Here is a 21,819-nt window from a genome sequence, read left to right as displayed (position 1 = left end):
CCTGCTCTGTGGGAGGAAGCACTCTAGGGCCTGTCTGCCCCTTATTTACCCAGCACATCAGCCAGGAACAGAGCCTGCAGGAGCCAGTTGTAGCCTGTTTCAGAACTCAGCTTTTGTTTCTTTTTTCCTGTAAAAAGAAAGTCTCTGCCAAGGGAGAGCTATTTTAATTAACTTACTACCTGAAATACCTGAATTTTTATAAAAAAAAAAAATATATATATATATATATACTATTTCTTCTGTTAGTTAGGCAGCCTAAATGCCTGCCTGTCATACCTGTTATCCTGTCAAATACAGATTACAAAGTAAATTGAAATTGCTTAAATTCAGGTGAGTACTACTCACATTTCAATTTATTACAACCTACATGAAGTGCTAAAATAATCCTTAAAATAAAGATATTATCTAAGTTACAAAAGTTGTATAACTGATTTAAAAATAAGTAAAACATATGATTTCTTGTAACTTAAGTATTATTCTTTTAAAATAAATCACTGGTCAATCTATATGCTTCTTTTGCTATTATTATTATTATTACTAAGGTACAATTTAGTATAACAACTTTCCCCCCACTCTTATTTAAATTCAATGTTCACAGAAGAAATTTTATTTAACTGAAGCGTTTTTAAAAAACCAATCAGAATTCAGAGAAATAAGTGGATAATTACAGGGTCCAACAATTATCTTTGGTCAAAACCACAGAATCAATGGTCCAACTTCTATGTCCAAGTTATATGTTAAGCCTTCACCTGACTGATGGAATTAAGCTTAACTAAGAATTTTTGAACCCCAATTAAGTTTAATCCTTTAGTCATTATTGCTTATTGTAGAAAGAATGACACATCAAGACAAATATGAAACTAGAATAAAAATAAATTCTATTTCTTACTGTTACTACCTCATATCACTTAAGTTTCTGGATTGTGTTTCCTTATGTATAAAAATAAAGGACATAACATTATTTCTTTACTAAAATCACTCCATGCTATCATTTGGGTAAGAGGAAAATCACTCATTTAAAAAATGACTTATTCATTCTTCCACTACTCTACCTATGCCTTGTCCTACAGTCTAGGTAGTTCATACAACACACAAATAATCCCAAATCCCAGAATTTTACATTTGGAAATGCCCTAAGACATGTTTTTTCCCATTTACTAGGTCTTCTGGTTCCTGTCTTCAGTACATAATGAATCAACTTAATTATATTACCTATCCTTTTTACATCTTTTAGCTTTCTAAAACAATATTTGAGGTTTACTCTTTAACTGAAGAGACAAAATAATCCTCCTTTGCCCTACATAATATCCATCTTTCTCAGAAACACAAAACAACAGTCTTCTGTTTTTCTCCAAGTCATTCTAATAGAACTATGTAAGTACTTATAATAATTAATAATTGTCCCAGGTTATACCTTACTGCATAAATGAACATACCTCTCATTCTAAGTGAATCAGTTTTTAAAAAATCTCAGCCAGGTACCAGTGGCTCACACCTGCAATCATAGCTACACGGGAGGCTGAGATCTGGGGATTACAGTTCAAAGCCAACCGGGGCAGAATAGTTCATGAGACTCCTATCTCCAATAAACTACTCAGAAAAAGCTGTGGCTTAAGTGGTAGAGCCTTGAGCACAAAGAGGCTCAATCGAAGACAGTGCCAAGGCCAAGTTCAAGCCCTAAGAACAGCAAAAAAAGTTGTCTCTCTCTCTCTCTCTCTCTCACACACACACACACACAGACACACAAAATGTGGGCAAGAAAAAACAAATGCAGTACAAAATTAAAACTAAATCTGAATAAAGAGTACATTTTCATGGTATTTATTTTTCTTCTTTTCACTAAGTTAGATAAAATATTAGGAAGATTTGAGAACAATTATATAACCTTTACTTCCAAACTTTACTAGGCTCACATAATGCCTTGATACAAAATGTGCTGTCTTCTACTACTAGTCTTTTTATACATATAAATGGCCTCTCTTCAGAAAACTGACATATTTTAATTGATTCAACATAATGCTATCCCTGCCATACTCTGCCCACTTCTGATCCTCTATGCCACTGGGCAGGGTGGTTATTCAAAACATAAATATTACCTAGTCATACCTTATTTTAAAAATTTACCAATTAGCTGCCTGTAGTCATTAGAATAAAATCCAAATTCCATAAAGACTCTCCAAAATCTGACCCTATCAAATCTGACCCTCTCTGCACATACACTATGTAGCTGAGCCATGCTACACTACACATGCAAATGATGCTTGCTCATTCTAAGGTCACTCCTTTTCTGAGTATATCCATCTTCATCTTTGTCTTGGCTAATATTTCTTCATTCTTCAAGATCTACCTTGGGTATCACTTAGCTTTAAGAGGTCTTCTTTGATCTCAGATTACTGGGAATACCTCTTCTGAGCTGCCAAAGAAAATGTCAGAATACTTATCACAATATGTTAGCATTTTCTGTAGTCTTGTAAGAACTATCTTCTACTTCAGTAGCCCCAGATAATAGCATGTAGTATTTAAAAATGTTAGAGGAATTTGATAATAAATAGAAACATCAAAGATCAGAAGTGACAATATATGCTAAAACACTAAGCACTGACCTGTAGATGGCAGGCTCTGAATAATATCTGATAGGTTGTAACCTCCAGAACTATCCGAGCGTTTACGTGGCTTCTTTTTCGCTTTAGCTTTTGCTTTCTTAAACATAGTTTCCCTAGGAAAAAGCAAATGTGAAAGTGATTCTTTTCATGAATGAAGTTAAAAATGAAACAGCAGAACAACAATGCATGTTAGTCAACAGCATATAGTCTTGTGGTCAAGTAAAGCTCTAGTGACATCAGCAAATGGTCTGTGTGAGCTATCACTTGTTTTAACCCTAGAATTTCAAAGACAGTTTGAAAACAAGATGGTATAGAGGAAAATACTTAGGAAAACAGAACACTGACTTGTGCCATAATAATCACTGACGAGGCACAGCCAGGATCTGCCCCACCCCATGACTGTGGGAATCAATGTGGTAACAACGCAGGCAGGAATAGAGGCAGGGCCAGGCACACCAGGTTCATGGAGATGTGATCCAGGGAGTATATGGCTTTGTCCCTCATCAAGCACTCCCTGGAGTGACATAGGGTATGTCCCTCTGCAGCAAAGAGACCTTCATGCTTACTAAGAAACAGTAGCAACGTAAAAGGAATTGAGAAGCACTGAACAACATCCTGGTTGCTACAAGGAAAACTGTTACCAGGAAGCAGCAAGCACTCTCTTCCTTCTATGAACAGTGAAACAGTTACAAACAAAAATAAAAAATGGAACATTATTTATACAAACACTATTCTTTCTATTCTTTTTGGTAGGTTGGCACTGTACCAATTGAGCCATGCCTCCAGCACTGCTTTCTGTTGGTTAGTTAGGAGATTCAAGACCAGTGAACTTTCTGCCTGCGACTGCAATCCTCCAGATCTCAGCCTCTTGAGTAACTAGGATTAGAGGTTTGAGTCACATACTATTATTATGACCTTCAACTAAACATATTTGGTGACAGTTTTGTAAAGCATTTCAGAGAATGTTTAACTCCATCAATAATCGGGAAATAAAAAATTAGTATCTGTGAAAGAAAGAAAAATAAATAACTGTGCTGTTCCACCGAAATAGTGGAGATCCTATTACTGATTTATACAGTTCATCTGTAAATACTATTATTTTGTAGAGAATTGGAGTCATTTATATGCTATCTATAATTTTAATACATGTCATTAATCTAAGGCAGCTATGTCTAAGTTCTGGTATCTCAAATGCTATCAAGCACTAGAAAAAGTTAAAATTATATTTAAAACAATATTTCTGGAACTCTGAGTTTTTCAGTGAGATACACAGTTAATTACAAATAAATGATCTGAGAACCCAAAGATTTTACTTTATCAGGTTACTCATCAAGCAAAATGAAAGCACGTCTGTAATCAGTTGATAAGTGAACCTAAAAGGCTGAGTCGAAATTCTCATTAGAGCCCTCTGAGCACCAATGGCTCACACCTATATATAATCCTATAATTCTAACTACTCAGGGAGCTGAGATCTGAGAATGGGCAGTTCAAGGCAAGCCCAAGCAGGAAAGTCCATGATACTCTTATTATCTGCAATTAATTACCAAAAAGTCTGATGTAGTCTGATGTAGAGCTGTGGCTCAAGTGGTAGATTGCTTGCTTCAAGCAAAAACTCAGGAACAGTGCCCAGGCCCTGAATTCAAGCCCCAGTACAAGGACAAAAAAAGAACCCATTGTAACAATGAGATGTACAAGACACTATGTTGAAAACGAACTTTATAACTTGCTGGGGGGGGAGGGAGGGAGGAGTTGGGGAGGCGGTGAGGGAAGGGATGGTAGGGGAAAAACAAAGGAGGAGGTAACAATGCTTAATAGGAAATGTACCCATTACCTTACTTAAGTAACTATAACCCCTCTGTACACTATTTTTATAATAAAAAACATATTTAAAAGAATTTTTAATCAGGGCTGAAATTGTAAGTAATACTGCACCTGCCTAGCCAACATGAGGCTCTGATTTCAAAGCCCAGTACCACCAAAAAGAATTTTAAAAAAGAAAGAAGACATTCTAATCGGAGTCCAGGGCCAGGCCCATGTGCTTGCCAAGAAATCCTACGATGGGCTTTTCAAATGGTAGGTCTACCTTTGCTGTTTCTTTTGGGGGGGCTGTTTCTTTTGGGGGGGGCTGTTTCTTTTGGGGGGGCAGGGGGTGCAGTGGTCAAAGATGGGTGGTGGAGATGACTGGATCATGAGGACCCTGACCTCATCCATGGCACAGTCCACCAATGATCTATCTTGTAACTCAGTGTAAGAGGTGGTGTCCTAACTGGATGGCAGCAGTATCTGGGGTATTTGAAGGTTGTATTGTGTATCTTGTCTCCTCACTTGCTTCCCGGCCACCCTGAGGTGAGCAGCAATGCTCAGCCACTTTCCCACCATGATGTTCTGCCCTGACACAGTAATAGAGCCAGTCAGCCACCAACTGAAACCTCTGAAACTGTGAGCCAAAATAAACCCTCCTCTTTCCATCCATTTTTCTCAGATATTTTGTTACAGTGCCAAAAAACCCTGCTATTACCCAGTCATCATTTATTGAAACAGTCATGGTCTCTAGAGAGGAATTTTTTGAAAAATAGTACCTCATCTATGACTCATCTGCATAGGGCTCAGGAACTGACCACAGACCCAATGGCCCTGAAATTCAAGGACTCACCCTGTCTTCATGAACCCCTCGGCTACAGATTTGCTTATTCTTCAACACTCATACTCCGCAACTACCTTCCTGCTTCTCAAACCATTAACACCTTTGCGTACTGTCTGCTCCTTTCATAGTCTCTATGCTAGGGCAATATGCCCTTTTAGTATCTTTTCCATAATCTCAGCAGGTTTGGGAGAGGTAGGTAAGATAAATGTACTTACATAACCTGTCTAACCCGATCACTATGTGACATTCTTTTCATGTTTATAGCTTAAATTTGTTAGAGCTAAAAGTAGCAATTATGCACAGTATATATTAATTACTTTGTCTTATACCAAGAATAAGAAGAAACATACATATTTATGGCATTAGAATTCCTCAGTCTATTATTTAAATGCAAATATGTTTCATGTGTTCCCAAACTGCAATAAAAGGAGGAGAATAAGGAAGGAAAGTACTTACGAATAATTTTGTTCCATATTTATTTCTTCTTTCAAGAAGACATCTCCATCTTCTAGTTCCAAATAACTAATATCTGGTCCTTCTTGATATGGTGTAATGACTCTCCTATCCATGGCTGGAATCTGCATAATTAAGAGGGTCACATTTCAAATCATAATTTTTACAGACTTTACAAAGTTAACAGAATGTGTTGTTCATTTCAAAATAGTGACATTAACTAGAAAGGCTCTAGAATTCATGACTTCCTAAATTCACACAGGAAAAACATTTTCTATATTCACTAAAAAGTTCATTCCATTAATATTGTCAAAAACAAAACACCCACTAGGCACTGGTGGCTCAAACCTGAAATCCTAGCTACTCAGGAGGCTGAGATCTGAGGATCAAGAGCTGAGGGTTCAAAGCCAACCCACTCAAGATAAGAAAGTTTGTGAGACTCTTATCTCCAATTAACCACCAAAAAAAGAGAAGTGAAGGTATGGCTCAAAGTGGTAGAACATTAGCTTTGAGCAAAATCAGCTCAGGAACATCATCCAGGCTGTGAATTCAAGCCCAACCAGCAAAAAAAAAAAAAAAAAGAAAGAAAGAAAAATTGTTGAAAAGGATTGATACTAACTGTATCATTAAGTAACTTCAATTTCAATTATCATGGTAGTTATGTACAGATTTAACATAATTCTATATTCTTGTTTCTTTTTTTTTAAGTTTTAGCAAGGATTATAACAGAGTAGAGTGTCCAGAAATGGAGAAGAGAAAAGATGTCCTAATACTCACACTGCACATGGACTTACACTTCATAAATTCTTACTAGTAAAAGAATTCTCATTTCTAAAAGACTCCATGTATTTAAAAGCCACAGGAAATTCTTTTCATTATGAAACTGAATCTAATATGGTATTTTACATAGCACTATTATGGTCACTGAATTCTTCACTGGAAACACAAAAATCTTACCATTTTCCAGTAAAATACAGAAAGATCCTTCAAAACATCTTCACTTAAAACATCAAGAGATCTAAATAGGATAAGAAATAAAATTCTATTTCAAATGACTTAACTGCTGTTAAGATTTTTAAAACAGGTAAAGATAATAGAAGCAGCCTAATAAGAAACACAGTTACTTTTCAAGATTAAGTTTACTAACTGTTACAATGTACTTTTGGAAACAGGAAGATTTCAAGTAAATAGCAAGCATTACAGGAATACTTTAAATAAAACCCAACTCTTATAATAGAATCCCTTTTTTCACAGTTAAGTAGCAAGTTTGCATTTTCTAATCTTCATTGTTAACAACCACAGAAGGAGTACAATACTGAAACTCAGTACAATACTGAAGCTCGGTACAATACTGAAACTCAGTACAATACTGAAAGAACCCAGATTCTATCAAGAACCATCACTGCTACCAACAACCCTATGACCTTTGTTTTTCTGGGCCTTCATGTAGAAAATGAGGTTTGAACTATAACTATATTTCTCTCAGGTTCCAAAGAAGTACAATTCATATACATAAATACATTAATGTATGCTTTTTTAAATTGTTTCTAGCACTAGTCCAAAACAACTTGCACATTGCATCTGTGTCTCATCAGTCTTCAATAGGAGGATAACTGATACATTCACTTATGAGGATGAGTCAAATTTGGTGCTCTGTAGTGATACTTGATTAGGAACAATTAAGTCTATATAAACCTTTGCTTTAACTTGTACATGTCTACTCATGGAAACTGTATTTGACATTGCTGAAGGTGATGCCCGTAAGTGGCTGACATAGCTGTCTCAACATAATACTTGAGACACATCATCACACTCAAGTGCAGCATTTTAAATAGACTCAGTGTTTTATTTTTTGATTGCATATTTCATCTGACAAGGATAATGATATTAATGTGGCAATACAGAGTAATGAAACTGTTACCAGTAGTATTGGTAAAACAGTATCATCATGAAATTAAATTAGTCTAAAAACCTAACTAAAATAACATTGTCTCACCCATATCATAACATTAGTTTGTACTTAAAAGCATTTGCAAAATTACTAATAAAAACTAACAAGCAAAAGAATTTTCTCTAAATTGAGCTCTACCTGACAATTTCTGAATTGTCATTCAGCTCCAAGAAATAGTAAAATACCTTATTTCAATCATGTCTTCAAATTAATTTAATTCAAGATGATTTTGACTTTAAAATGTGACTTACTGGCCTGGGAATGTGGCTTAATGGTAGAGTGGTTGGCTACCATTCATGAACTCTAGGTTCAATTCTCCAGCAGCACATACAGGAAAAAGCCAGAAGCGGCACTGTTGCTCAAGTGGTAGAGTGCTAACCTTGAGTAAAAGCAGCTCAGGGACAGTGCGTAGGCCCTGAGTTCAAGCCCCAGGACTGGCAAGAAAAAAAAAATGACTTATCTGAATACTACTGGCTCACACCTATAATCCTCACTACTCACGAGGCTGAGAGCTGAGGATATTTCAAAGCCAGGTGGGCTTTGAAAATCCCTGAGACTTATCTACAATTAACCACCAGAAAACCAGAAGTAATGCTGTGACACAAAGAGGCTCAGAAACAGCACCCAGACCCTGAGTTCAAGCCCCAGGACCTGCCAAAAATAAAAAATTAAAGAGTGAATTATTAAAAAGCTGTTAACTTTATAACAATAAGACAGATGAAGATTTTTCCAATTTTTGCCCAAAAGAAAGGAGTTTCTGGGGTTTTTTTCTTATCTGCATGATAAATGTTAACAGACTTTCTTTTGCAAAGTTTCCATGAAAATTATGGGAATTAATTTACATTCAACTTTAGAAAAATGCCCAGTACTCATTATATTCTAATTATCATAACCACTGAAACAAAATACAAAAATAACTACATAGTAGCACTGTTTTAGTTGTTGCCATTATTGTTATTATTGCAACAAAATACAGAAATAAACTGCACAATAAAGCTTTCATATATAAACTGCGACTAAAGATTCTGATCTCAATCATCCATGTTCACTAATATTGACTCATTTTTCTTCCCACTGATGTTATAGTGAGTAAAAGCAACACTCTGATCAACATTTTAACATGTCTTAAGCCAGGCACTGGTGGCTCACACCTGTAATCCTAGCTACTCAGGCGGGTGAGATCTAAAGATCCTGGTTTGAAGCCAGCCTGGGCAGGAAAATCCTTGAGACTTTATCACTAATTAATCACACACACACACACACACACACACACACACACACACGATCCTGGTTTGAAGCCACACACACACACACACACACACACACACACACACACACACACACACACACACACACACACACACACACACACACACACACACGGAAAATCCTTGAGACTTTATCACCAATTAATCACACACACACACACACACACACACACACACGGAAAATCCTTGAGACTTTATCACCAATTAATCACACACACACACACACACACACACACACACACACACACACACACACACACACACACACACACACACACACACACACACACACACACACACACACACAAAACAGAAACAGAGCTGTGGCTTAAAGTGGTAAAACACTAGCCTTGACAAAAGAACGCAGAGACAGCACCCAGGCCCTGAGTTCAAGCCCCATGACTGACCAGAAAACATAATTTTTAAAAAATCCTTACCCGTGGCTCACGCCTGTAATCTAGCTACTCAGGAGACTGAGATCTGAGGTTCACGGTTCAAAGCCAGCTTGGGCAGGAAAGTCCGTGAGACTCTTATCTCCAATTAACCACTAGAAAACCAGAAGTGGCACTGTGGCTCAAGTGGAAGAGCACTAGCCTTGAGCTGGAGAGCTGAGGGACAGTGCCCAGGCCCAGAGTTCAAGCCCCACGACCAACAACAACAACAACAACAAAATCCTTATTAACCAAGTGTAGTGACATATACCTCTGTAATGCCAGTCCTCAGGAATCTGAAGCAGGATTATCAGTTTTAAGCTAGCAAGTCTATAAAACTCACCTTGTCTCAAAAACATAAAATAAAATAACTGATAAAAAAAAGACTTTACAAATTTTCTATTAGAAATATTTATGCATCTGCTCTTCTAAAACATATAATATATATACTCAACCAACCTTGCTTCAAGTACAGCTGCCATATTCAGTCCAATAAACTGTAAACAAGACAGTTTCAGCTGTTCAGCATTATACATTGCTGCAAATTCCAGCAGCATAGCAGCATTCTTAAGGGTAACTAAAAAGAAAGAGTTGCAAAACTTGAAGAAAGGCAAGTTACTACAACAAATAAGACAGTTATTTTGAAACTTGTAAGACTAGAAAACTTAAAACAAGGAATACTTAAAAGCATTTTCTTATCAAAACCAACTTATACTGGAACAAATATAGAACTCATGTCCTATCACAATAGCTGCAGTAGTTTAAAAAGACATGCTCAGTACTGGTGGCTCACACCTGTAATCCTAGCGACTCAGGAGGCTGAGATCTGAGGATTGTATTTCAAAGCCAGCCCAGGCAGGAAAATCCGAGACATCTCCAAATAACCACCAGAAAACAGGAAGTGGAGCTGTAGCCCCACGTGGTAGAGTGCTAGCCTTGAGCAGGCCCTCAGTTCAAGCCCCACAACTAACCAAAAAAACCCCAAGAGACACACATAAAAATCTTGAGAAAAACAAACTGCAAAAGGAGTATTAAGTATCATCTAAAAGCAAACACTATAAGAAAAATATTCTTCCCAACAAAAGTATTCCTTTTGAATACTTTTTTTTTCATTGACAACTTTTCATTTATGCAGCACCAAGTAGTTATTCTCTCTTGTATGAAACTAACATATTAAAACTATGAGAAACTGATCAAATAATTCTATAAAGTATTGCCTAACTAATCTATCAGAATATATATGTATATATTTGAAAAACACATCTTAGTCTTACCATGATCTGTGCTAGTACAGCACCTAATACACACTGAAAGAATCTGAATTTAGCAACAATCTTATTAACTTATATATGAAGTGTGTATTTTGCTAAAAACCCTCCAATTACATTCTATCCATACGCCACTAACTACAGCTCTCTGAAACTATTCTTTTTCACACTGAGTCTTCATCCACAGAGGAACACAACTACTTTCTATATATGGCTGCTTCTTTTTCCTCTGAATATTGTCCAAAGTTGAAATTACAGACAATAATGGGTCTCGGTTTCAATCATAACTAACCTCGTTTCAAATGATGATGAAAACATCTTACATCCCATAGAGTAATAAAAGTGTATCATAGAAAATTGTTGAGTAGACTTAAGACCTGAACTTGCCCAACAGTCCATCAAACTATTTTTTTCTAGTTTCTAGGAAGACCATGGAATTCATTCATAGAGACAACTGTGCAGAAGGTGTAAAGAAAAAATATCCAGAGGTCTGGAAAGTCAAATTGGTGAAAAACATCACCTGTACGCTTATCTTAAACTATTATATGCTTATATTTTAATATTTCTTTTCTTGGTCATAAAAGATCAAGGGTATTGTCTTTCTGGTAACTAGCAAATTAGTAAACATTAGTCCAGTTTATAGAATTATTTCATCAATTTCTATCAGTGATCACAGAAAAATAAGGAAGACAACAGAGCTATGCAACTCTTAGCAAGAGTACATTATAAAAATTTAGTAGTAACTTCTTCATGCGTCCTAAAGTAACAAAAAGCAAAACAAATATAAATTTTAAATATCTAAGCACAGAGAAGATATAATTACTCCCTGTATAAATATTAAAGAAAGTAGAAGGATGAAAAGTATTTAAACACTACTAAGACACTACATAAAAGAACAGCGTCATCCAGGCACCAGTGGCTCATGCCTATAATACAGGTAATTCAGGAAACTGAGATCTGAGGCTCAAAGTTCAAAGCCAACCCGGGCAATTAACTACTCAGAAAGCCAGAAGTGGTGCTATGGCTCAAGTAGTAGAGTTCTCGTCTTGAGGTGAAGAACTGAGGGATAGTGCCCAGGCCCAGAGTTCAAGCCCCATGACCAACAACAAAAAGAAAGGAAGAAAGAGAGAGAGACAGAGAGACAGAGAGAGACAGAGAAAGAGAAAGAGAAAGAGAGACAGAGAAAGAGAAAGCGAAAGAGAAAGAGAGAGAAAGCGAAAGCGAGAAAAGAGGGAACCCTGCCCTCAGCAGAGGGACAGTGGGAACCGGAAGGTGGGAAATGTGAACAACACAGTTGAGACAATTTTGACTGTTAAAGAATCTTGGCACAAAAGAAAAATAACAAAAACACAAAATTATTGTGGATTTCTAAGTTGAGTGTTCAGGAGAATAGCCACAAAATTAAGCAAAATAACAGGAAAAAAAGAGAAATACATATGAATGGAACAAAGCTGTGGCTAACACCTGTCATCCTAGCTGCTCTGTAACCTGAAATCTGAGAGTTGAGATTTGAAGCCAGCCCTAGTAGAGAAATCTGAGAGACTTTATCTCCAATTAACCCTTAACCAGCAAAGAGCCTTAGAAGTGAAGGCGCAGCTCTGCTGGTGTAGTACCAGCTGTGAGTGGAAAAGTCCACGGAAGCAGGAATGCCGCGTCCTGATGGTAAGCCTGACTACCAAAAAAGAAACAGGGGGGTAGGGGGACTGTGAGAGAAAAAGGAGGGAAGGAAAGAGAGGAAAGGAATGAAATTGGGGGAGGAGAGGCAGAGAGAAGGGAGGGAGGGGGCACAAGAGGGAGGGAGTAAGGAAGGGAGAGAGGGGAAAGACTGTGGGGGGGGGAGGAGACACTGCAAGATAGAGAAAGAGGGAGGAAGGAAGAGAAGGGAAAGACTGCAAGAAAGAGAAAGGGAAAGAAAGAAAAGAAGAAAAGTAAAGGAAGAAAAAAAGAAAAAGGAAAGGAAGGAAGGAAGGAAGGAAGGAAGGAAGGAAGGAAGGAAGGAAGGAAGGAAGGAAGGAAGGAAGGAAAAAGAGAAAGGATTACAGCAAATAATAGAAACTAAGCAGCTAAATGCAGAGGTAACAATCAAGATGAGAATAAAGATAAAAAGAATCTTGCTTTCTAACACTTGAAATTCTCAGGTTGGTAACATATGGGTATTTGGAGGGGGAGGGTTGTTTTTGTTTTTTTTGTTGGTAGGGGGGCTTGAACTCTGGACCTGGGCGCTATCCCTCAGGCTCTTCAGTTCCTGGCTCTACGACTTGAGCCACAGTGCCACTCCTGTTTTCTAGTTGTTTATTGGAGATAAGAGTCTCACAGACTTTTCCTGCCTGGGCTGGCTTTGAACCGTGATCCTCAGATCTCAGCCTCCTGAGTAGCTAGGATGACAGGCATGAGGCACCAGCGCCCAGCTTCAGTTTGGTAACGTTTGTAGTCATGACTTTATGACACCTTAATAAATGCTATGAGCAAGAATATGAGACCAAGTTTAAGTCCTGGGACAGGCACATAGTAATAACAACTATTATTATTATTACTGCTGTTTTACTATAATGAAAAACTAAAGTCAATAAAGTAAGCTTGGTTCAATCAGAAAATATACGGATTCTAATTTAAAATTACTCACGTTTCTCAGTTAGTGCTACTTCACAAACCTCCTTCAATCGAATTATGAGAAGCTGGTCAGCTACCACAAGAACACTACAAATAAAATCCACATTTTGAGATTCTAACAAAAAAAAAAAAGAAAACAAGTATTACTCTCTTTACTTTCTAGACATTATACTTAGTAAAGAAAAATAAACTAAAAGAAAATTAAGACATTAGTAAAGAAAGAATTCTGATTACTTCTTTCCATATATTGAAATGACTCCAATAGAGTATGGCTAGAAAATATAGATGACAGATAGATATACAGATAAATATGATTTATAGATATACATAGGTGTATATGGATACAAAGGAGTTCTCTAGACTTTCTTATTTAAAACATTATTTATCATCTAACACTTCAAACAACACTAAGAAATCTTTAATTCAAAACAATCTTCTTACTTTCAAGTACTACCAATTGACTTAAACCTGCAAATCTATTATAATCAAAAAGGAAACAATATAAATGTGGGGGGATAGGAGAGGAGAAGGGAAGAGGAATTGCTGACATCACACAGGTGAACCCTGAAAACATGTCCATAAAAGAAGTGCTAGACACAAAAGGCTATGCAGTTTGATTCTATTTAGAAAAAAATATCCAGCACTGGCAAATCCAAAGACAAAAAGAACAGTGATTGCTAGAGAATTTCTAGTGATGGTTAGAAGACAAGATTATTTTGAGAGGTAATGAAAATGCTCTGAAATTACTAAGTAGTGATGGCTGCACATTTGAAATTGGTTAGCTAAATGCTCAAGTATATGAAACGTCATAAATCTTGTCCTTAGTTTAAGCTCTTTTTAGTACCTTTTATCATCACAGCTTCATCAGTATAGAGGTAGTCCAAGATAACTTTCAGTATTTCAGAATGCATTGGCATTTCCAGAGATGCACAACTGGAAGCCTAGGCAGAGTAAGATTACAAAAAAACAAAATAATTCATCTCAAATAATGCAATACAAATAATTTCATTTGAGTTATTAATATGGAAACTTTGGACAGGAAACTATTTCAAAAGCTCAAAACAAAAACCTTGTAAAACGGAGACAAATATAATTCTAAAGTATTCTATAAAATAGAAATATATACCAAAAAAATAAAATAGAAATAAAGAGCAATTCAGAAAAAACATTGGTATTCCCAGTATAAATCATAAAAAGGAAATTCTGATTTCATTAGCTTCTAAGCAATGACTTTAACTTTCAAAGATTGCTATTTTCTAGAAGGCTTTAGCATAAATACAAGTTTAATACAAATGAAAAACCAAGTTAAAATATTAATTTCTAATTCTGAATTTCTTTGGCATATAATTTCCCAAAAGTATAAAGTACAGTTATTAGACACTTTCCATTGAAATCTTACCTCAATCCATGAGCTACTCAGCATACTATGGAAATACTCTGAAAGGAATAAAGTTCAAAACAATAAGAATGAAGCAATACTAACAAGTAAATCAGGTGCTAACACAAAGTGACCTACCCAGTCTAGCGCACAGCACACATTTGTGACAGGGAAACTCCTTCCCATCCACTGATTTCATGGTCACATCACACAGAAATGAACTGCAAACAGATGTTTAATTTAAAATCAGAGAAATTTCTTTATATATGTACATCAAATTTATTAAAGGACTTGGTTCAACTTAGCTAAAAGAAGGCAGAATTAAAACCTTGTAGATATACATACAAATACAGTACTTCCATCTCCCTACACCTCAGGTAAGTTAGTAAGTTTGAAGGGGACAGAGTTAGATATACACTTAAAAATATCTTTCAGCTGGGCACCGGTGGCTCACGCCTGTAATCCTAGCTAGTCAGGGGGCTGAGATCTGAGGATCACGGTTCAAAGCCAGCCCGGGCAGGAAACTCCGTGAAACTCTTATGTCCAATAAACCACTAGAAAAACTGGAAGTGGTGCTGTGGCTCAAGCAGTAGAGCGCTCGCCTTGAGCTGAAGAGCTGAGGGACAGCACCCAAGCCCAGAGTTCAAGCCCCACAACTGACAAAAAAAAAAAAATTATCTTTTGGCTGGTTTTCCTTTCCTCTACCAGATAGGGTTATTAGTGACAGTTAAGAGATATCATACTTAACTCTTATTTGTACCAGGCACTGATTAGAAGGCCCCATCTCCTAAGCTTTTCACCTCAATGTACAAATACTTAACAAAAAACTTTTAATAATATATGTTTAGAATACTGTTATCTATTCCTGGAAAAAATTACACTGAAGGAAATAATCATAATGAAAATAATCGTTTCATTCAGTGGTCTGTATCAAATCCTACTTAAACCAAGAGAAAAATTCAAACAAAGAAAACAAAAATTAAAATTTCTTCTCTTCATTAGAAAGTAATCACAGGGGCTGGGAAGGTGGCTCAGTGGTAGAGTGCCTGCCTTGCATGCATGAGGACCTGGGTTCGATTCCTCAGCACCACATAAGCAAAAAGAAAAAAGCCAGAAGTGGCGCTGTGGCTCAAGTGGTAGAGTGCTAGCCTTGAGCTGAAGAGCTGAGGGATAGTGCCCATGCCCAGAGTTCAGACCCCATGACTGGACCCCCCCCCCAAAAAAAAAAAGAAAAAAGAAATAAACTTCTTCCATGTCTTATTGAATAGTTAATGTTATTCATTAATGTTTTCCATTAATATTATTTCAACATTTAATAAATAAATATTAGAAAAGGTAAGAGAGGGTATCTATCTACATATTTGGCTTGTGGGTAAAAACTCTATTCCCATGCTTATGCATTAAGATATGAAAACTGTATCCTCACTTCCCAACTTACCACTTTTTCTGATTGAGCTTCAGTTTATTACCAGTTTTCTTTGCAATAACATTAATTTTTTCATTTTCAAATCTGACACCATCTAACCTATCAAGAAAAAATATAAGTTAACAATCGGTGGATTTATTCCCCAACCAAGACAAAGTCTCAAAAACCATGCTAACAAGTTTAGATCTAAACTTAATTATATTGCTTCCTGAAAATTCCTCAATGCAATCTCATTCCCAGATAAAATAAAACTTCAATTTTGAATAGAATTCAAAATGTTAAATAATTATTACTGACAAAACACAAAGCCAGAACACTATGTGCTTCACTGTTTACACTAATATATATCCTTCCTGCTCACCACACAGGTTTATACTGCCACAAGCAACAGGTGCCTTGGAAATTAAAAATCAAAAACTCTGCTTTCTGTGACAATACTGTTAAGACATTTACACATTTAAGGAGACTTGTATATCTATTATTGTATATACTGTGAAACTGAAGAGGCAAAGGGATTTGCCCCAGCCAGTAATAGCAGTGACAGAAAGAATATACTGTACAGGTTTAACACCAAAGATCCTCCCAGTACACAGTAACACACCTCCTATCCATGAATATTTGATCTAGAAGTTCCAGAGATGACTCCCCCAAACAAAGCAAATACACATCCATGTATCTCACCCAAAAAGAGGTAAGAAGAAAGATGGGGGTTAAAAAAAAAAGAAAAAAAATGATTTAAAAGGAGAACTTAGTGAGGAAATTATAGAATAGATATTAAGGAAAAGTCTTACCTACTACTCAAATTACTGAGGCCAAATTTCTTTGCAACATTTTGCAACAATCTTACAGGATCATCCTCCCCATGGCTTTTTCCTTTTTTAGAAGATTTCAGTTTGCTTTTCTGCCTTTCACTAATTGTATGGGCTTGATTACTTTTGTATACTGCATATGCTGACTTCTGATTATCATCTTCATAGCAGTTTATTTTGTTCACATCAGTATTCAGAGAGCCCTGATACTCTTCTGACTTTTTGTTTAAGAGAATTCTTGGTTTGAAGCCATGAGTTAAAAAGTCACAAGTATCCGTATATATAAATTGCAAAAGGTATTCAAACAAATCAGGATGAACTTTATCTACCACAAAGAGATGACACCCTGAAGAATCTTCATCTTTCCGGTAAACATCTGTCAATTCTGAAGAAGTAGTACTATCTGAAAGAAATAATTTCTGAAAAAAGTCAGAGCGCACTGCCAGGACGTATTTATGTGCAGGGAAGATTCTATTGCCAACTTGGAAGGTCACATCATGGATGTTGTCCATTTCATCTGTTTCCCTTAACAGTTTGCCAAACTCTTCAAAAAAGGATGATGAAGACACCACTGGAACTTCATAAAGGCTAGAAATAAAAGTACAGTGTTACTTTAAAGGCTATGAAGAGGAAGCACCTCTAGCTGATTCTCTTGAACATTAATTTTTTTATTAAACAGAGACCTTAATTTGGCATTTTGTAAAAGACAAGAATATCACATCAAGTCTTACATATCTTATCATCTTCTAACTTTTCTTATTCCTTTTCATATTCATGTATTTTCTCTCATATTAAAATGGTAAGAATTAAATTTTCCTTTGAAATCAATGTCCTCTTTTTCTAAAAGTAAATGTTAGAACAAATTCAGAAAACTTTCATTAAAAAAAATTAACCATTAAACATATAATTAAAACTATTCGAAGACAATGAAAAGTATAGTTCCCTAACTTTTCTTCTTTTACCTATCTTTTATTTCACAAGAAAAACAAACTGAAGACCAAGCAAATACTTCAAGTCTCAGATCAGAGAACAGGATCACACTAATCAGTTTATAGCCCTCATTCTTTCAGTACTGTAAGAAAGCACCACAACTGCCCACCTACATGTCCCCCACAAGCAGGGGGACAAGCCTGCCTGACTCACTGCAGAATGTGGGTTTTTTTATTAGATGCTTAAACCTGGGCAGACATGGGCAAACCAGGATGGATGCCAGCCTACATTCTGACATTCCCTCTTCAACAGTACCCCTGACGTTTCTATTAGTCTACCTCTCTACTTAAACATGACTCAATAACATTTAAGAAAGAAAGTTATACCTTGCTTTAGGATCCGACTGCAGAATTGCAAAGTTGCATCCACTTGGATCTGTGCTGACACTAACAGCTCTGTGGGCAAAAGTAAGTTTCTCAAGTCGAATCCTTTCATACATACTATTTGTATCAGAGACACAAGACACTTCTGATGAGGAATGATGTACATTTGATAAAATGTCTGGTAAAAGAAATAGACTATCATTAATTAAGCTTTACAGACAGTATTAAAATAATCTGAAAGTAGAATCAAAAACAATTTTTAAAATATGGAAATAACCTTTCATATATATTAAGTCTGCAGAACCTCTATCTTCAATGCATTAGGCACTACCTACAGGGGATTGTGGTGAGCAAATATTAAGCCATAACTTCATTTCGGTGAACAAACACCTCTATTGTACAATTAAAGTTAGCCTTTTGAAAGGTAAATCTATTCACATCTCTTAAACTTGGCAATGTGCATTAAAAGTATATAAATGTACTATCTTTATAATCTGCCTGTTTCTTCCTTTCTTCTCTCCCTTTCTTGCATTTATCCAGCAAATACCTGATAAACATAGCATAGTTCTGTGATACAGTGATTGTCCATCTACCCACAGAGAAATAGCAGTGACAGAACACATCCCTACCTCCATCAAACCCACAACCTAACAGGGAAAATAGCATTAAACAAATGATTGCATTACAAGTCAAACCCAGGCTATAAAGCAGAACATACAGGGTTCCACATAGACATGAAATTTGTAAAGAATGGATTCTGGCTGTAATGAACACCAGGAATCTACATTATTTTAGGTCCAGAAAAGAATAACTGTGATACTATTGAGGTAGCAACAATCATTAACTGGAGGAAAATGTAAAGATTTTAAACATTCGTAATACAAACAACACAAAAACCCGTGATGACTGATAAGATCAACAGAGGAGGAATAGGGATGATCAACAGCAGCCCTTTACAGACAGGAAACTCTAAAAAAGCAGATGTGAGATCATGACGTCATGACCTCAGTTTCAGAGCACTTAAATATGACTAAAACAAAATCCTAAGGACTACCAAAATCTATAAAACTATTCTGATACGCTCTCATATTTACTATCATTTCAGCATTACGGGGCTTTACTACCCTTGCCCGAGCACCCAGTTACTCCAGTTTCTATGATTCTAAGAAACTTATTATGTGCATATTAGTCTTTGTCTCAGTGAACTGTAAGGTTTAAATACATGTAGATTATTGCTATATAGATTATCTCTATAAACTTAGGAGTAGGTAAGAAAAGGGGTTCATCATATATTTCTGTATTATTAAAACTTTGTCCTTATATTTTCAAACTTGAGTATCTTTAAAGAAATACTGGTATATGCAAAAATTGGAATTTTATGCAGCCACTAGGAAGAACAAAATCATGTTATCTGCAGGGAAATGGACAGATCTGGAAAATACCATACAAAGCAAAGTAACCCAAGACCAGAAACAGTAAGGATGCATGTTTCTCTCACATGTATATGCAGGAGTGACTCTTCACTCAAAATTTAATGAGATTGTAATGGAGAAGGGGGACGGACGGACATAGTGAGAGGGTAGATGAATGGAAAAAGGAAGAGGGACAAATATAGCAAAGACTACTCAATGTACATATGTGATAAGAGAAGTTGTAAATGTGAAATGAGTCTGGAGAAATGGAGGAAAATGATGAAAGGGGTAACTGATTAAGAACCAATGAACACTTAGATGGATGCATTAAATTGTAATCCCCTTGTACAATCTTTTGAAATTCAGAAAATAATAAAAATGAAATTTAAAGAATTTAAAAAATGAATAAACTATGCAAAACTAATTCTTTTTTACTTATGATTTAAGAATATAATTTTTGATTAATCATAAATGTTTTTAATATGTACTTTCACTATATAACTATTTTATTCCTTCAAGAGATAATTCAGTGAGGAGATACAATGTGCTAGAAAATATACCAAATGCTAGAGACCAGTAAGATATTCATGGTCCTTGCCATTGATCAGTGTACAAACAGTCTAATAGGAGACAGGAAATAAACTCATGAAAAAAAGTACATAAATGCCCAAAGGTAAACCTAATAATAACTGAAGGGTACTTTTGTGTACTGTCCATCTACATAAACTGACCTTTCTTTTCAGAATTCTTTCTTTTTTCTTCGAACCATTTCCCTTTAAATCCTTCCCCATCTTGTGTGACAAACAGAAGTTCATTTCTATTTAAGGCAATATCAGAAATTAAGACTTGGCGTGGATATGCCCATCGACATTGCTTAAGAGAACTGGTAGCTGATCTCCAGCAGAACACCTAAAAAAAAAATCATACCACAATAAAATATATATATACAGCTTCCAAACCAAGAAATAACAGTCAAAAAACTATTAGTGTATTTCAATGATCATTCTTTCACAGAAAAGATAATACACAGGTCAAAATTATTTTAAAGAGTACTTTCAGGAAAGTACATTTAGCAAACATGAAACATTAAAATGTATGTCAATACATTCTTCTTAAAGGGATGAAATTTTCTGCTGAGTGCCAATGGCTCACACGTGTAATCCTAGCTACTTAAGAGGCTGATCTGAGGATTGCGGTTCAAAGCCAGCCTGGGCTGGAAAGGCCATAAGACTCTTATCTCCAATAAACTACTTGGAAAAAGCCAGAAGTACACTGTGCCTCAAAGTGGTAGAGTGCTAGCTGTAAGCAAAAGAAGCTCAGGGACAGCACCCAGATGCTAATTCAAGCCCCAGGACTGGCAAAAGAAAGAGAAATATGTAATTACTTCTTTGGAGCAAACAATTTTGTTACAATGCTATAGAAAACCAAAATTTTAAACCAAAACAGATAGCCGTCAAGGCCATGAAATGTCACAAAATGCACTTACACACTACTATCCATACCTAAGTGTTAACCAAAGGTTTCATTTCCGCTTTAGGTGAGAGTCAAGGAAAGATAAGTTTAACTTACCCACCCAGGTCACTAACCCATGATAGGACAATGTAATAATCCATCAAATCTCCTCACTCCTGGGACAGGGTCAGTGTCCCTAATTCTGGGGACTGGCTTCTGGGGAGGGGCTTAATGATAAAATAAAAACGTACAATAAAAACTCTTACTGGAGGGGCTGGGAAGTTGGCTCAGAGGTAGAATGCTTGCCTTGCATGCATGAGGCCCTGGGTTCCATTCCTCAGCACCACATGAGCAGGAAAACCCAGAAATAGCGCTGTGGCTCAAATGGTAGGGTGCTAACCTTGAGCTGAAGAGCGGAGGGATAGTGCCCAAGCCCAGAGTTCAGCCCCCAAGACAAAAAAAAAAAAAACCTCTTACTGGAGTAAAATAATTATCATTCTTACCCTGGAGATTATTCACTTTCAGTCTGCTGAAAGTGTGTTCTTTTCCTAATAAACTTTCATATCATAAGAAAGAAACAAACATATGCATAACTCAGTCACGTAAGTACAACAAAATTATAGAAAAAAAGTAGAAAAATTGTCCTGAGAGTTCAACGGCTGCACATGGTTGTAGAGACCTTAGTACTCAGAGACAACTGCTTAGATGCAGAGAACTGCTAGGCCTCCCATCCAGTCTCATCCACCTCACCCAGAGCAAGCTTGCAATCACCCATTCATTAGCATTACATGCCTGACTTTT

The 21,819-nt window shown here is 36.3% G+C and overlaps 1 protein-coding gene across 1 annotated transcript in view; it reads right to left on the bottom strand.

The window, feature by feature from the left end:
- Nucleotides 1-21,819, bottom strand: part of Ibtk (inhibitor of Bruton tyrosine kinase) — a 59,590-nt gene that overhangs the window by 18,106 nt on the left and 19,665 nt on the right. Inside the window, exons 10-21 of the mRNA XM_070010815.1 lie at nt 20,298-20,475; nt 18,158-18,332; nt 16,824-17,429; nt 16,045-16,131; nt 14,745-14,827; nt 14,628-14,665; nt 14,073-14,169; nt 13,242-13,343; nt 9,810-9,927; nt 6,658-6,718; nt 5,704-5,825; nt 2,604-2,716 (exon numbers count right to left, since the gene is read on the bottom strand). Coding sequence (XP_069866916.1) covers nt 2,604-2,716; nt 5,704-5,825; nt 6,658-6,718; nt 9,810-9,927; nt 13,242-13,343; nt 14,073-14,169; nt 14,628-14,665; nt 14,745-14,827; nt 16,045-16,131; nt 16,824-17,429; nt 18,158-18,332; nt 20,298-20,475 — 1,780 coding nt within the window. The remainder of the gene's footprint in view (nt 1-2,603; nt 2,717-5,703; nt 5,826-6,657; nt 6,719-9,809; nt 9,928-13,241; nt 13,344-14,072; nt 14,170-14,627; nt 14,666-14,744; nt 14,828-16,044; nt 16,132-16,823; nt 17,430-18,157; nt 18,333-20,297; nt 20,476-21,819) is intronic.

The sequence above is a fragment of the Dipodomys merriami genome, unplaced genomic scaffold (genome assembly GCF_024711535.1).
Source record: "Dipodomys merriami isolate MVZ:Mamm:240054 unplaced genomic scaffold, mDipMer1.0.p SCAF_8, whole genome shotgun sequence".
Classification (NCBI taxonomy): Eukaryota; Metazoa; Chordata; class Mammalia; order Rodentia; family Heteromyidae; genus Dipodomys; species Dipodomys merriami.
Note: the sequence above shows the minus strand (reverse complement) of the source record. Positions and strands in the feature narration are given on the sequence as shown.